General features: G+C 35.6%; 1 protein-coding gene across 2 annotated transcripts in view; it reads left to right on the top strand.

Moving 5' to 3' along the window:
• The window catches only part of LOC148942302 (sodium- and chloride-dependent GABA transporter 1-like), a 191,651-nt gene that overhangs the window by 50,074 nt on the left and 125,381 nt on the right, over positions 1-16,196 (top strand). For both annotated transcript variants that reach the window (XM_089103634.1, XM_089103635.1), the window contains exon 4: positions 2,178-2,306. In XM_089103634.1, coding sequence (XP_088959760.1) covers positions 2,178-2,306 — 129 coding nt within the window. The remainder of the gene's footprint in view (positions 1-2,177; positions 2,307-16,196) is intronic.

The following is a 16,196-nucleotide window of genomic DNA, read 5'->3' as shown; positions in this document are numbered from 1 at the left end:
CTGCAAAATTCATTATACGCCCCTCAACAATTTAGCCAAGTCCCAGACCTACCAGACCAAGTCCAAGTCCATGACCAAGTCCAAGTCCATAACCAGACCAAGTCCATGAAAAGTATCACTCGTACTTTTAAGTTTCAGACTATTGTCTCTGTCCACTCCCATCATAGGACAACGTTTGTACAATTGTCACTCATTTCATATTTTCAAATTATTTTCTTTAACCTTTATTTCACCTTGCTATGTTAACTTAACCTTCTAAAACAAGAAAAAAAAATGATTTAAAATGTTAAAATAAATGCTGTCGGGCATTGTACACCATACAATCTGCCAAAATTTTGGAATATAGGTAAAAGCCAAATCCCCTCTTTTTTCACTATTTTTAATTGTCATAATTTCTTTTTGGCTGCTTAATTTTGCACATGTGGGGAATTTTCCCGGGGGAGTTCTCTGAGGGGAATACGTCAACACATCTCCTTAGGTTGACATTTCTGTAAATAAGAAGAAGAAAATCCTTTGTTGGGGTTATTGCCATACATTTATTGTATACTTGGTTCATTACGAATTAAATAAAAGGAAACAACTATGTTAAACTGAAAGTTAGGAGCAATTTTAAAACTTAAAACGAACAGAAAATCTTACGTATATGAGGGGGGTTTCTCCCTCCTCAATGCCTCGCTCCTTACGATAAAGTTTTTCTTTCTGGTCCAATTACTTAAGAATGACTTCTCAAAACAACGGTGGTTTAATTAGAATAATAAGTTTTTTTTTTTAAGTTATAAGAAAAACTTTAGCTTAAAGAACGAGATATTGAGGAGAGGGTAACCCTCCTCATATACGTTATAATTTCTGTTCGTTTTAACTTTTAATGTTGATCCTTATTTCCAGTAGAATTTTTTTATTTGTTTAATTTCTTACCTTTTTTAAATAATGCCAGGAATCTAGCTCCACCCCCCCCCCCCCCATGAAAAATTCCCTTCCCCTACGAAAAGTTTCTACCTGGAAAGATCCTCCCATGTAATACCCCCCATAAAAATCCTCCCCCCTCCCCACTCCCAGCGAAACATATCTTTAAGCTTTCCAATAGCCAATACGATGTATGAACAATGGGCAAAATTCATAGGTTGTAGTGGTTTCCCCGGGGGCTGTATGGGGGTAAAGTTCCTCAAAGACATAGTTTGTAGATATTTCAACTATGCTGGACAAAAGAGCTATCTCAGAATTTTGATCGGGAGACATAGGGGAAAATGAGCATGCGAGGGGGGCTAGCTGCCTTCCAATATTTTTAGTCACTTCCAAAGGGCACTAGAACTTCTTATTTCCGACCTAATGAGTCCACCCCCGATCTTCCAGGATCACTGGCTCAATAAAATGACCCCTGGGAAAAAAAACAAGCATCCTGTGAGGCTGTGATCTTGCTTCTAGTAAAAAAAGAAGCAAAATTCCACATTCTTGTGTATAAGAGCTTGAAGCTTCTACAGTAGGATCCTCTGATATGCTCAATCTGATGGTGTAATTTTCCTTAAGATCACATGGCATTTTGGGGGTTATTCCTCCTTTTTTCAAAAATTGGGAAAATTTACTCAAGCTCGTAACTTTTGACGGTTGACATTGTGATGGCAATAAGCATCAAAACTTGATTCTTTTGATGCATCCATTGTTATAAGACTGTTTCTTACAGTTTCGGTTGCTATTGAGCCGAATCGCGCCTTACTTACAGTTCGTTACCACGAACTGTTTGAAAATTTTATTCAAGATTTTATATGCCCCAAGGAATACAGAAAATTAAAATTTTAGCTGATCCCACTAACTAATATGCCTGGATTATTCCTTAGTTCCGCTCTAGCGTAAGCAGCCACTTAAAAAAATATGTATCAAGCTTATTATATACAAATGTCAGAAACCTGAAGTCTTTTGACTTTGACCTTGTTTGCCGACACATACAAGTTCTAGAATGGTCATATTTTAGCTTGGACTACCGTGACCTCTTAATGCTTGAAAGGGGACTGAAAAGGTGAAGATTCTTTGAAGATTAAATTTAAAATAAATCGTAAATCGTGTCTTCTCAGTCATATTTGTGTATTTTTTTTCTTGAACTTTATTTTTAGTCGTGAAATTTAAAATATAAAATAAATAAATGAAATTTTAGGAAATAGATAATTCATCAAAATTGTTTTCAGGTGTTGGGTTTTCAACTATGATCATCGTGTTCTTCTTGGATGTATACTACTGTATAATTATTGCGTGGACAATATTTTACCTTATCAACTGCTTTACTCAGCTCCCATCACTACCGTGGGAAAATTGCGGTGAGTCTTGTGGCGATTATTCAAATAAATTGAGATTATGTCTGAAAGAAGTGAATAGAGGGAGTTGACATCGTTCTCCAAAAATATTTATTTTCGTCTTTACTTAAAACGAACTTATGTCTATTCATTATTTTATTGCATAAATTACATTGCTTTTCAATTTTAAACAACGAAATAGATATTTAAGAACTGTTTGAAACGAGATAACGTTTGGTAAAAGTAAAGTCTCGATATGTATTAATTGTTTCAGTCTAAAGTGTCTACTGCAAAACTGCAATCATCTAAAGTAACCCTACATTTAATGTTAATAATCTTGGCATTTAAAGGGTGCTACTATTCATTAATGATTAATTATGACCATGCTAATGACGAACCTATTTTAAAACACAAATACTCATGGTATCTTTCGACTGAAGCTAATGACATATTGGGGGAAAGTGGACGCTTTGATCAACTGAAACTAATCCAATTCAATTGAGCCTTTCGATGAAAGTTTGACCTGCGTTATTATTCACGGTTTCGTGACGAAGCACTGGATTGATTCTGCTTTATAATTCCACAAGGGCGCTCCAAAAAAATAAAAAGAATGCAGATACTCCACAACCACGGAGGACTTTGGATTGACATTTTAGTTGCTCGAACTTTTTTTTAATGGGGAAACGTAGCAGCGTTGTTGTCTGACGTTGCATCAGCTTGAATCAGACATCGGTCCCCGTATTGCAGAGCAGGACTTCCATTCACTGAACTATCAAACGATAAAATATGATTAGTAGCACCAAAAACTAGAGGATAATTTGGGGAATGTGGTTATAGAAAACAGAGACTTTGCAGCCTGTTGATTTTAATATGAGCCTAATATTGCCTTAGTAATATTGTTCACTAGTCTTCTTATGGTTTTTGGCACTAAGATCCCTTAATGAACAGGGATATATTTCTGTTGAAAAAGAGGTGTTGGTAGAGCTATAGCAAATATGCGACTTCAGGTTATAAGACTTTTGTATCTACAGTATTTCAGGAGCAGCTTGAGTGCTCGAGTTTAAATATTCAAAGGTTTCTGGAGAGTCAAACAAACCTTGAAATTGGGGTTGATGCGAGGTAAAGAGGTAAATCTAAAAAAAACATGTATCCAGGCGTATCGACTCACCTCTTTACCTTCCCTCAACCACAATTTAAAGGTCTGCTTGACCCTACAGATACCTTTGGAAATTTAAACTCGATCACTCAAGCCACTCCTGAAATACAGATATAAAAGTCTTATAACCTGACATCACGTACTTAATATAGCTCTACACCTCTCCTTGAACAGGAATATATCTCCGTCCGTTAGGGGCTCGTAGTGCAAAAACCATAAAAAGACTAGTGAACAATATTACTAAAGCAATATTAGGCTCAAATTATGATCAACAGGCTATGAAATCTGCGTTTTCTATTACCGTATTTACCAAATTTATCCTCTCTTTAATTAATAAATTAAATTAATCTCTTTAATTAATAAAAAATTAATACTCTATTACGTATTCACCAAAATTAATTTTGGTGAATTAATTTATTAAAACCAATATAAAAACCAATATAAAAACCAATATAAAAACCAATATAAAAACCAATATTAGGTTTTTGGTGTTGCTAGTCATATTTTGTCGTTTAGCAGCACAGTGAATGAAGTCTCCCGCTGCAATACTGGGACCGAGGCCTAATTCCAGCTGACTCAACGTCAAGCAATAGCGTTGCTATATTTCCCGATAAAAAAAAGTTCCAGTAACTAAAATGTCAATTCGAATCTGCATTCTTTGTATTTTTTATTTGGAGTGTTCTTGTGGAATTACAAAGCAAAGAGTCAATCCAATGCTTTGTCATGAAACCGTTGATACTTAGGTCAAGCTTGCTTCGAAAGGCTCAATTAAATTGGATAAGTTTTAGTTGATCACAGATTGGATAAGTTTTAGTTGATCCTTTCCCTCAATATATCATTAAACTTCATTCCAGAGATCCTATGTATATCTATGTTTTGAAAAAAGGTTCTTCATTAGCATAATTGTAATTAGTCATTAATGAATAGCAGCACCCTTTAAAGGTCAACATCATTAACATTAAATTTAGGATTACTTTAGATAATTGCAGTTTTAAAGTAGACACTTAAGACTGAATAATTTATAAATATTGAAACTTTACTTTTACCAAATGTAATTGAAATAATTAGTTACAAAAATGAGACAACGGCTTCAGCATTGATGTTATGGAAGAAGAAACAAAATGTGGTCTTCTTCATAAATGGCTTTTCTATAACGTCAAGAAGTTTTCCATACTCTAGACGTTAAACAGATCCGTTAATGTCAGAGAATTTCACCTGCCAGGCTAAAATTCTCATAGATTTAAAACTAGGAATCAGTCATTGTTTTATATTTTCCTCGTTTTTCGTTTCATGGTCAGATTCATATTTGAATTGCTGAATTCTTGATGCAATTTGTCAATTCTAACACATATGTTCTTTCTTAGACTGATAGTTAAGTAAGAATCATTAAAATCTGGAAATTAATAATCTACATTTTTCTAACTTAACAGTAAACTGATTTGAAGCCTTAAATGCTTTCTATCTTTGAAGGAAATTTTGAATCTGGTTGATTTTAATTTATAAGGAAAGGATAATAAGTAGAATAATCAAGGCTCAGGGTGCTTTTGCTGGTCATTGAAGTTAGCAAGATAATAAGTCTTCTAACTAAAATTAGTGTGTTTGCTGTACTGCTAATCCCCCATCCTGAACCAAAGTTCACCTAGTGGGAATTCTCGGGGAAGTCCCCAAACGGAAAACCACCCATATCCCCCCCCCCACACATGCAACGTTCAGTAGCCAAAGGGAAACTATGACGAACAGGAAGTTAGAAGGAAAAACATAATTTGGAATATTCTACCCAGGGTCGTATCCAAGATTTTTTTCTCTGGGGGAAGGGAGGTTAAAAAAGATTGTTTTTTTTTGGGGGGGGGACAAAAAAAAGTAATTAAAAGACGTATCAAAAAGTCGTTTTTATTCATTTTATTACCTTTTTACGAGTCGGACAAACGTTTCGGGGGAGGGGGAGGGTAAACCCCCTAACACCTCCCCCTGGATACGGCCCTGGTTCTACTAATGCTCCAAAACATAGGAAAAACCCATGGTGTAAAATACCCTACAAAATTTAGTTTTACATTTTTCATTTCTTTCAATTGTTTTTTTCGTGTTTTGGGGATTATGTTGTCATGGCATGGTAAGATGAAGGTTAATGAAAATGACTTGACAATATTTAAATCCGGCATACCCTGAAACAAACTTGGATTTTTAACTAAATTTCTTGCTGGAATTTAAAACAGTCAAATCAAAAATCCAATTTTTCTCTTGATACTGTGATTCGTGATGTAAGTCCAACAAATTATTAAAATTATTAAGATTTATATACTTATCAGTAGAAAAAATGTAATTCTCAACTTTAAACAGGTTTTATTAATTAAATTGGTTTGGATTTCAATAGTGAATGAAATTTCCTGGATATCGTATTAAATTTGACTATGGTGCCATTTGGTGCCGTTCAATAGAAATTTGTTCGGTGCCGTTCAATATACGGCACCATATATGGTGCCGTTCAATAGAAATTTAAATGAAACATTGAAATTATAAGAGAAAAAAATCGGAAGTTAAATACATTTTTACTTTGAAATGAGTTACATTTACTTGTCTACAAAACCCACACACAGAAATTTATACACAAACATTTCTAGATTATAATTAATATTTTGGAATAATGGAAGAATATTGTAGGAATTTGAATTTTTTAATCTCGTTTTGCTAATGAAATAATTACAGTGTACTATGGGATCAATTCCAATTTTAAGAACCTTAATGTTTGATCTACGGTTAGTCAAACAGGTATTGTCCTTAGGCAATTCATTGGGAAAATATCTAAATATCTACTGAAAATATCTACTGAAAAAAATATAAATGACTTTACTTTTATAACTTTAATAAATCAAATAATATTAAGATTTTGATTACTAAATATAAGTATATGTATATTAAAATGACAATGCATATTCATCTGATTTTTTTTTTCAGTAAAGTGCAAATTATGTTCTGGCCTTGGGAAGGCATAGGGGTTTTGCGCCCTACTCATGTTAATTTCTGCTCGTTTTGAGTTTGACTCGATTATTTATTGTAATTTATGTTCGTTTCTGGTTTCATTTATTTATCGATGCTGATTTGTGGTATTTTCACGCTTGGTAAATTATTTAATTTTATTTTTGCTAATTTTTGTTTAATGGAGTTCTTTACTGTTCTTTGAAAAACTTATTTTGTGGAAAAAGTGTTTTTTAATTAATTTCTGTTCGTTTTATATTGACATAGTCTTCAGAGAAAAAGAAAATGATACTTTTTTTTGAAGATTTATAGTTTGGCCTGCTATTTGTATGCTTTAGAAAAATTTTCAACAATTTTTAACAACATACACCCTCTTAAAAATCTAGACACAAATAGAAGTTTTAATTTAGTTTCATACCTCGTCTAGTTGACCTGAAATGGAAAACTTGATACCATTCGCAAAAAAATCTGTTTACTTTCTTTAATAGCTTGGATACACTAACGCTACCGTATTTTGGTTTGGTTCAATCTTAAGAGCAAAAGCAGCCCCAAAAGTTTAACATAAAACCCTCAGTCGTTCTTGGTATACTGCTGAGATGCCTTATTTGGAATTAGCATTAACACAGTGCATTTTGATTTAATCTTATGGCAACATTTAGTTTTTAAACATGAAGTCAAATGGAAGGGTGGGCGTGGGAGGGGGATTAGTTTTCTCCAATCACTTTCAACTAATAAAAAGGGCATTAGCCCTTTGTATTTTCAATCGAATGAGCCCTTTTCGAAGTTCCTACGACAACTCCTTCGATACAAAGTGCCCTGGTCTAAAAATAAAACATAATAATACTTTGTACCCACATCGATCTTTACTATAAAAATATCAAGTCTTCCAATCACTTTCGACTATTAAAAAGGGCTTTAAGCCTCTCGATTTCCAATCAAATGAGGCGTTTTTGGGTTTCTATAACAACCCTTTATATAAACACCTTATATGCCCCCAGGGCATAACTTAAAACTTTTACCTAAGGGCTGTGAGGGTGGTTGTCATCCTCTAATACCTAATTTCCAGAACTTTCAACTATGTTGCACAAAATTGGTAACTCAAAATTTTTATTGGGTGTGTCTTGAAAACTGGTGTGCTTGAGAGGGGCGTTAGTCTTTCTCCAATCACTTTCAAATTTAAAAAAAGGCACTAGCCCTTTCAATTTACAGTAAAATGAGCCATTTTAAAGTTTATACGACAACGCTTTGAATAAAACCTTATATGTCCCAAGGGGATAACTTCCAACCCTCGCCCTGAGGACTGGGGGGGGGGTTGTCATTCTCACAGACCTAACTTCGAGAATTTTCTACGGCACTGAACAAAATAACTATCTGAAAATTTGATTGGATGTATTTGGGGGAATGGTTGGTATGAGAGAGGGGTTAGCTACAATCCAATCACTTTCAACTACTAAAAAGGGTACTACCTCTCTCAATTTCCAATCGAATGAGCCACTTTTGAAGTTTTTATGACAACTTTATCATTAAAAACCTTATATGCCCCCAGGGCATAACTTACAACCTTTGCCCTGGGGACTCTGGGGGGGTTTGTCATCCTTAAATACATAATTTCCAGAACTTTCAGCTACGTTGAGCAAAATGGCTCTAAACTCTGATCTCTAAACTTTGATTGAATGTGTTTGGGGAAATGGAGGGCGTAAGAGGGGGGCTAATCACTCTCCACTCACTTTCGACTATTAAATAGAGCAATTTCAATTTCCAATCAAATGACCCCTTTTGAAATTTCTACAACAACTTTCTATATAAACCTTATATGCCCCCAGGGCATAACTTACAACCCTTCCAATGAAAGCTCTTACAGGGCTATCATCCTAAAAGACCTAATTTCCAGAACTTTCGAATACGTTGAACAAAATGGATATATCAAAATTTTGATTGGATGTGTTTGGGGAAATGGTGGGCGTGAGAGGGGGGTAGTTGCCCTTCAATTACTTTCGACTATTAAAAGGGCAATAGCCCTTTTATATCACTTTCGACTATTAAAAAGGGCACTAGCCATTTCAATTTCCAATCGAATGAGCCCTTTTTGAAGTTTCTACGACAATGTGTTCAGAAAAAACCCTATATGCCCCCAGGGCATTAACTTGCAACCCTTGCCCTGAGGGCTGGGGGGGAGTGTCCTCCTCAAAAAACATAATTTCTATCTGGAAATCCACAACACTGAACAAAATGGCTATCTAAAAATTTTGATTGGATGTGTTTGAGGAAAAGGTGGGCGAGAGAGGGGGGCTAGTTGCCCTCAAATCACTTTCGACTATTAAAAGGGCCCTAGACCTTTGAATTTCTAATCGAATGAGCCCTTTTTCAAGTTTCTACGATAAAGATTTCAATAAAAACTTAAATGCCCCCAGGGCATAAATTATAACCCTTACTCTAAAGACTGTGAGAGGAGTGTCCTGCTCAAAGGTATAATTTTCTGAACTTTAACTGTGTGGAACAAAATGGCTATCTCAAAATTTTGATTGGATGTGTTTGGGGAAATGGTGGGCTTGGAAGGGTTGTTAGTTGCCGTACAATCACTTTCGACGATTAAAAAGGGCACAAGCCATTTCAATTTCTAATCGAATGAGCCCTTTTTGAAGTTTCTACGACAACGCGTTCTATAAAAGCTGTATATGCCCCCAGGGTATAACTGTCCTGAGGGCTGTGAGGGGGTTGTTATCCTCAAATACCTAATTTCCAGACCTTTAAACCATGTTGAACAAAATGGCTATCTCAAAATTTTGATTGGATGTGTTTTGGGAAATGGTGGGCGTGAGAGGGGGGTTAGTTGCCATCCAATCACTTTCAACTATTAAAAAGGGCACCAGCCCTTTGAATTTCCAATCGAAGGAGCCTTTTTTGAAGTTTCTATGACAAGGCCTTTTATAAAAATCTTCTATGTCCCCAGGGCATAGCTTACAACCCTTGCCCCGAGGGTTGTGGGGGAGTGTCCTCCTCGAAAACATGTTTTCTATCTGGAAATCAACTACGCTGAACAAAATGGCTATCTCAAAATTTTGATTGGATGTGTTTGGGGGAATGATGGGCGTGGGGGGGAGCTAGTTGCCCTCCAATCACTTTTGACTTTTAAAAAGGGCACTAGCCCTTTGAATTTCCAATCGAATGAGCCTTTCTCGAAGTTTCTATGACAACGCCTTCTATAAAAACCTTATATGCCCCCAGGGCATAACTTAAAACCCTTGCCCCGAGGCTTGTAGGGGAGTGTCCTCCTCAAAAACATATTTTCTATCTGGAAATCAACTATGCTAAACAAAATGGCTATCACAAAAGTGTTATTGGATGTAGTTGGGGGACTGAGGGGCGCGGAGGGGGGCTAGTTGCCCTCCAATCACTTTCGACTATTAAAACGGACAGTAGCTGTTTGAATTTCCAATCGAATGAGCCTTTTTTGAAGTTTCTACGACAACGCCTTCTAAAAAATCCTTATATACCCCAGGGCATAACTTAAAACCCTTGCCCCAAGGGTTTTGGGGGAGTGTCCTCCTCAAACAGATATTTTCTATCAGGAAATCAACTACGCTGAACAAAATGGCTATCTCCATATTTTTATTGGATGTGTTTGGGGGAATGATGGGCGTGGGGGGGGGGGGGTTAGATGCCCTCGAATCACTTTCAAATATTAAAAAGGGCACGAGCCCTTTCAATTTTCAATATAATGAGCCCTTTTTGAAGTTTATACGACAACGCTTTCTATAAAAACCTTATATGACCCCATGCCATAACTTACAACCCTGGCCCTGAGGGCTTTAGGGGTATTTCCTCCTTAAATACATAGTTTCTATCTGGAAATAAACTATATAGAATCACATGAATATCTAAAAATTTTAACTGGATGTGTTTGGGGGAATGATGGGCGTGGGGGGGGGGGCTATTTGTCCATAAAAATTTTCCGACTATTAAAAAGGCCACCATCCACTCCAATATCCAATCGAATGAGCAATTTTCAAAGTTTCTACGACAACTCTTTCGATACGAAGTGCCCGGGTATGGAGAAAAAAAAAACAAAAAAACAACACATTGTGCCCACATCGTTCTTTACTTAGGCAGCGCTAGCGCGCTGCCTATGATTTTACTTCCGAAAAATTGTCGTGGGTCAAGTCTAAGCTGAAATATCAGACAAGCGGTGATAAATCTTATTTTCCTGGTTCCTTAGACGAGAGCCCCTTGAGACTGAGCCCCCTGGTTTCTTGAGACTGTTAAGTCGCTTGAAAAAGACCTAGCCTAGGCTGCTGAATCTATGTTCATGTTGGACTATGCTTTCTTTACCTCATAATTTTTTTTTTCGTTTCTAAGCCTCAATCCGTTTTTATCACACATGGGACACACATTTATGTATTTATAAATTAAAATTTGTAACTATGGCAAAGCCGATTGCCAAGCTAAAAGGATACACAAAAGCCCAAAATAACGCCACTCTTTAGAAATAACAATAAAAACAAGGCATAGAATATGGAAGTCACTGATTATTTCACCTCAGTAAGACAGCGAAACTAATCATGCATGGAATGTCAACCAATTTTGTAAAACATCACCAAATTAAATGAAAATCGCCAGAAATCACCAAATTAAAAAAAAAAAATCACCAGTAATCACCAGATTCAAGAAAATCACCAGAAAAATCACGAGGAGGATGAAAATCACCAGATCTGGTGATAAATCACCAGCAGTGGCAACCCTGCTGCTATTAAAGCTATAGGTATGAAGGTGAAAATTGCAGGGACAATGTTGAACTAAATCAAAACACACTAGGTGCATGCAGGTTGTCAAGCAAGAAGATGCTTTGGCAATGTCTTAGGAACGGTTTATGGCATTAAGCTGAAAATTTCAGCATGTGATGAGGGGCATATTGAAGAAAACCAAAGATGCTACGTTTATACTAATGCTACTGATACTACTAGAATATTGCTACTACTTAAGCTAATAGCATTAAGGTTAAGCTTTCAATGGGTGGTTTGGTGGATGTTAAACTAAATAAAAAGGAACAATAACGATTTAGACATTCAAAAAGGAGTAACATCAAAATCTCAGGAACGACTTATATTATGAAGTGGGGACTTTCCGGGCATGTTGTAGCGAATTTTCAACTAACCAAAAGGCATATTATGTATATTACTAATACTACTACTACGATTTCTGTAACTAATGAGGCTAAGGGTATTAAGTTAAAATTCTCAGGGAGCATTTTGGGGGAAGGGGTTCGATTAAAAAAAATATTTATATGCATACTGGTTTTCAGAAGGACATATATGCAACATCATAGGCTGTACAAAGCAACCGCAAAATGTTTTAAAGGAGCTCATTCGATTGGAAATGAAACGTATTAGTGTCCTTTTTGAGTCAACAGAAACTAGAGGGCAAGAATCCCTCTTCCCAAGCCTATTAACTCTCCAAAGAGATGCAATAAAAAATTTTAAATAAGAATTTTGTTCAACAGAGTTTCAGGTCCAGTAACTATGCCTCTTGGGATGTTGATAATGTCAACCCCCTACAACCCTCAGAGCAAGGGCTGCAAGTTATGCAATATTTCTAGTATTTTCATATACCATTTGTTATTTGGAAAGAGGGCATGTTTGATCTTTGGTGTTCAAAAAGACCAGTGCACTCAAGTTAAGCCTTCGGAGAATGCTGATGAACTAAATGAAAATATGTTATCGGCATGCTGGTTATCAAAAGGGGGAAGCTCAAGAATGACTGAGGGTCTTAAGTTGGAACTTTAGGGTAATAATGAGGTGGATTGTATATTGACCAAAGGTATGCTCAAGGGGATATTGAACTAATCAAAAGATACTATGTGCATGTTATCACTAACACCACTATTACAACTGATACGATTACTACTCCTACTGAGGTAAAGGATATTAAGCTGAAACTTTAAGGGAGCACTCATCGCATACTGCTGCCACTATTACTATTATTGCTACGATTACTGCTTCTAGGGCTAAGGGTAGGAAGTTAAAATTCTCAGGGAATGTTTAGAAAGGTGTTGAGCTAAATAAAGACACACTCTAATGCATGCCGGTTATCAAAATAACGTATCAGCAGAGTCCCATGAACGGTTTTGGGTATTAATTTGAAACTTTCAGAACATATTAAGGGGGATGTTGAACTGGGCAAAACACAAAATGTGCATACTACTACAACTGTTAACACTACTGCTACTGCAACAACTAATACAACTGCTGCTACTACTACCGCTACTACGACCTACGACTGTTACTACTACAACTATTACTATGACGATTACTACTAGTCCTATTGAATCTAAGGGTATTACACTGAAACTTTCAAGGAATGTTGAAGAAAATAGTTAATCAAATTGAAACACAGTTTGTGGATGCAGGTTGTCAAAAGGCCATAACAGCTTAGAATATTAAGTTGTAACTTTAAATGCATGTTAAGGGGTATGTTAAGGGGGTATGCATGTTAAGGGTACCAACCAAAAGGTAATATATGTATACTACCTCTACTAATTCTACCGCTACTCTCAATACTACTATTAACGCTAAGGCCATTAAGGAGACATTTTCAGATAAATTTGGGGGTTATGTTAAATTAAGTTGAAACACGCTGTATGTATACAAGCTGTCAAATGGCTGTATCAGCAGTATATCCAGAATAGCTTAGAGCACTAGTTTGAAACTTACAGATCATGTTGAGGGAAGGGGGGCAGTTAAGAGGGCGGGGAAGACTCCCCTTCCAAAGTTCCCATGCGTTCCAAGTTCCAAGTTAGACGCCTTGGAACTTTGGGTGTTTTATGTGTCTTAATCTAGCTCATGTGTCCGCATTTGTCAGCACACAGTACGACCATAAAAAGCGAACAGGAATTATTTGAAAAAACTTTTTCGACGAAATAAGTTTTTCAAAGCAAAGTAAAGAGCTAAATTAAACCAAAAATGAGCAGAAACAATGTCAGATAATTTTCCAAGAGTAAAACTACCAAGAAATGACCATCAATAAATAAATGAAACCCAAAACGAATATGAATTACGAGCAGAAACTATGATGTGTGGGGTCGACCCCCCCCCCCCCCCCCATCATACCTTCTAAAGACCACAATACGATTTTACTTCACTAAAAACAAAATGTATCTTAAATGATTATACATTTTTAACTTTAATAAATACAAAATTATTAAGACTTTAAGGAATAAATATTAATATATGCAAATTAAACTGTCAATCCACATTCATTTGTTGTTTTGTTCAATGATCTTTGTTATGATGTGTGTTTTTTGTCTATTTTTCGATATTATGAGAAATAAGAACTTTCAGCCCGAAATAAGGACATTTTTATCAGAGTGCAAATTATGTTCTGGTCTTCAAAAGACAATGGGGGGGGGACGTCAGCCCCACTTGTCTTAGTTTCTGATCGTTTTGAGTTTGGCCCGGTTATTTATTGTAATTTCTGTTTGTTTTGGGATTCATTTATTTATTGATGGTTATTTTTTGGTAGTTTAACGCTTGGAAAGTCCTTTTGACTTTATTTCTTCTCATTTTGGTTTAATCTAGCTCTTTACTTTCCTTTGAAAAAACATACTCATTGAAAAACTTTTAAATTAATCTTTAACTAGTCATTTTTGAAATGAATCGAACAATAGTGACGAAGAAAAACCCCTTTACCTGGCTCAGTAATCCCTTCACATAAGTCTAAAAATTTATCAGTGCCAAGACTCCATTGTGATAGCCAAAAGATTAGTTCTAAAGTTATAAAAACTACTCCCTCATTTTTATATTTACTCTCATTTGGCTTAATATCTTGGCATAAATGAAAGATACAAGTTTTTATTTTGGCAGGCTAAGTGTCAAACTAAGAAACAAACCCTCTCGAGAATGAAAAGACATAATCACAATGCGAGAAAGAGGCATTCTGCTCTTGTGAAAAAGCGTCATAATTTTCCACTTTTCAATAACAGATTATTAACACACAGGATTATGGCTATTATTTCCAGTCCTAATATGTGGCGTATTGTTCGAAAAAAAATTAATAATTACATCCGAAATCACCCAAAATAAAACACTTGCTGTGCAAATCTTTCGGCATAATTTTTTGTTTTTAGCGAAATAGTCTAGTGCACTCAATTGTTTCAGCTTTTTTTTCACGATTTTTCTCTTGTTTAATGACTTCATGGAAGTGACAAGAATCCTTAATTTTTAGGACTTATATGAATTGATTTTCAGCTATCTATTCTTGTAGGAAAACAGGAATTGATGAATTATTTTCTGCTAGAATGATGAGTTACCACCGGTTTCATTAAACGAGGAAAAATATGGGAAGTCATCTATATTGATCTAGGGGAAGGGAAAAGCTTAGAAACTTAAACCGAAAGCCAGTGGTAAAGAGGATGCTCTTCAGGGATTTCTTTTTTGATATTAACCAGGTATTTTTACGGCAGTAGCGGATCCAGGGATCGCCCCCCCCCCTCCTAGCGTAGTCTAAAGTAGTGTAATTTACTTAATTAACCCAAGTTTGCATTAATAAAACTTGCTCCTAACGCAAGTTTATCGGATCAGCCTATTTTGCGCCCCCCTAAATTTTTTTTTATCGGATTAACCTATTTTGTCCCCCCCCCCTAAAAAAATCCTGGATCTGCCCCTGTCTTACGGATTGCTTGAGCTGAAGAATGGCATCTCAAAATGTCTTATGTTACATTTCTGACCGGTCTTTATACTTTAGGCGTACCATGGGAACTCATCACTTTAATTGAATGGCCCAAGTTGTTGTCATGCATTTCATTTGGTTTTGAAGATTCTGAAAATTTTCAGTTTTTTCTGTGATTTGGTAATAAAACTCATATTAATAGTAATAATAGTAACAACTATGATAATATCAATAATGGTAATAAAAATGACTACAATTATAACAACATAAAACAATACAAATATACAACATAAATTATAACAACATATAACAACATAATACAACATATAACAACGTTAAAGTTTACGATGACTTGTTGATTTTTCTAGATGTCCGGAGATGGGGTCTCCCTTCTTTTAGTCCCTCATTTTTCTCATATAAAAACACAAACATGGATTAATTAATATTCATTCCATATATGACATTCATTTCATAGGATTCTCATTTGATCATTTTGGACTTCTAAATTGACTTTAGTTTCTGTTTTTGTTTGTATTTTTAATTATATGTTATATGTGAATGTATGAATTTATTCATTGAATGGGATATTTATTCCATAGTTTAGTACGTCATGGTGTTAAGAAAGTTGTTTTTTTCTGTTTTTGATGTGTAATTAAACATTTTATATGAATATTTGTTAATGTCTCTTTATTCAATTCCGGATACTCATTCCATCATGCCGGACTTAGTTAAATAATTTAATTAATTTTTTTTTCGTGCATAGACGGAATTTTATCTATGTAGAAACACTGCAAGCCAAGGTGCATAAGAATATATACAGGAAACTAAAATACAGGTTACTGCTTTCTGTGCTAAAATCACACACGCACTACTAACCGCAGAAAATGCTGCTATTCCCATTAGGAAAATTCGTAAAGGAACTGAAACCCCGGGGTTCTCAAAGAATCAAGAGCTAGTGAAAGTATGTCAGGATGCGAAGTTCTGGTTCTCAGTGTGGAGGGAAAGTGGTCGTCCTAAATTCGGTGTGCTGAATTGTCTTCGTGTAAACACAAAACGTAAATTTGAGAAAGCTCTCAAGCAGCACCACATGAATGTACAGAGAGAGTAATTAATGATCCAAGTCG

Source organism: Artemia sp. Qi Xiang Cuo, chromosome 17 (genome assembly GCF_049724085.1).
Source record: "Artemia sp. Qi Xiang Cuo chromosome 17, ASM4972408v1, whole genome shotgun sequence".
Taxonomy (NCBI): Eukaryota; Metazoa; Arthropoda; class Branchiopoda; order Anostraca; family Artemiidae; genus Artemia; species Artemia sp. Qi Xiang Cuo.
The sequence above is the reverse complement of the archived record's forward strand: the minus strand, read 5'-3'. Positions and strand labels throughout refer to the sequence as shown.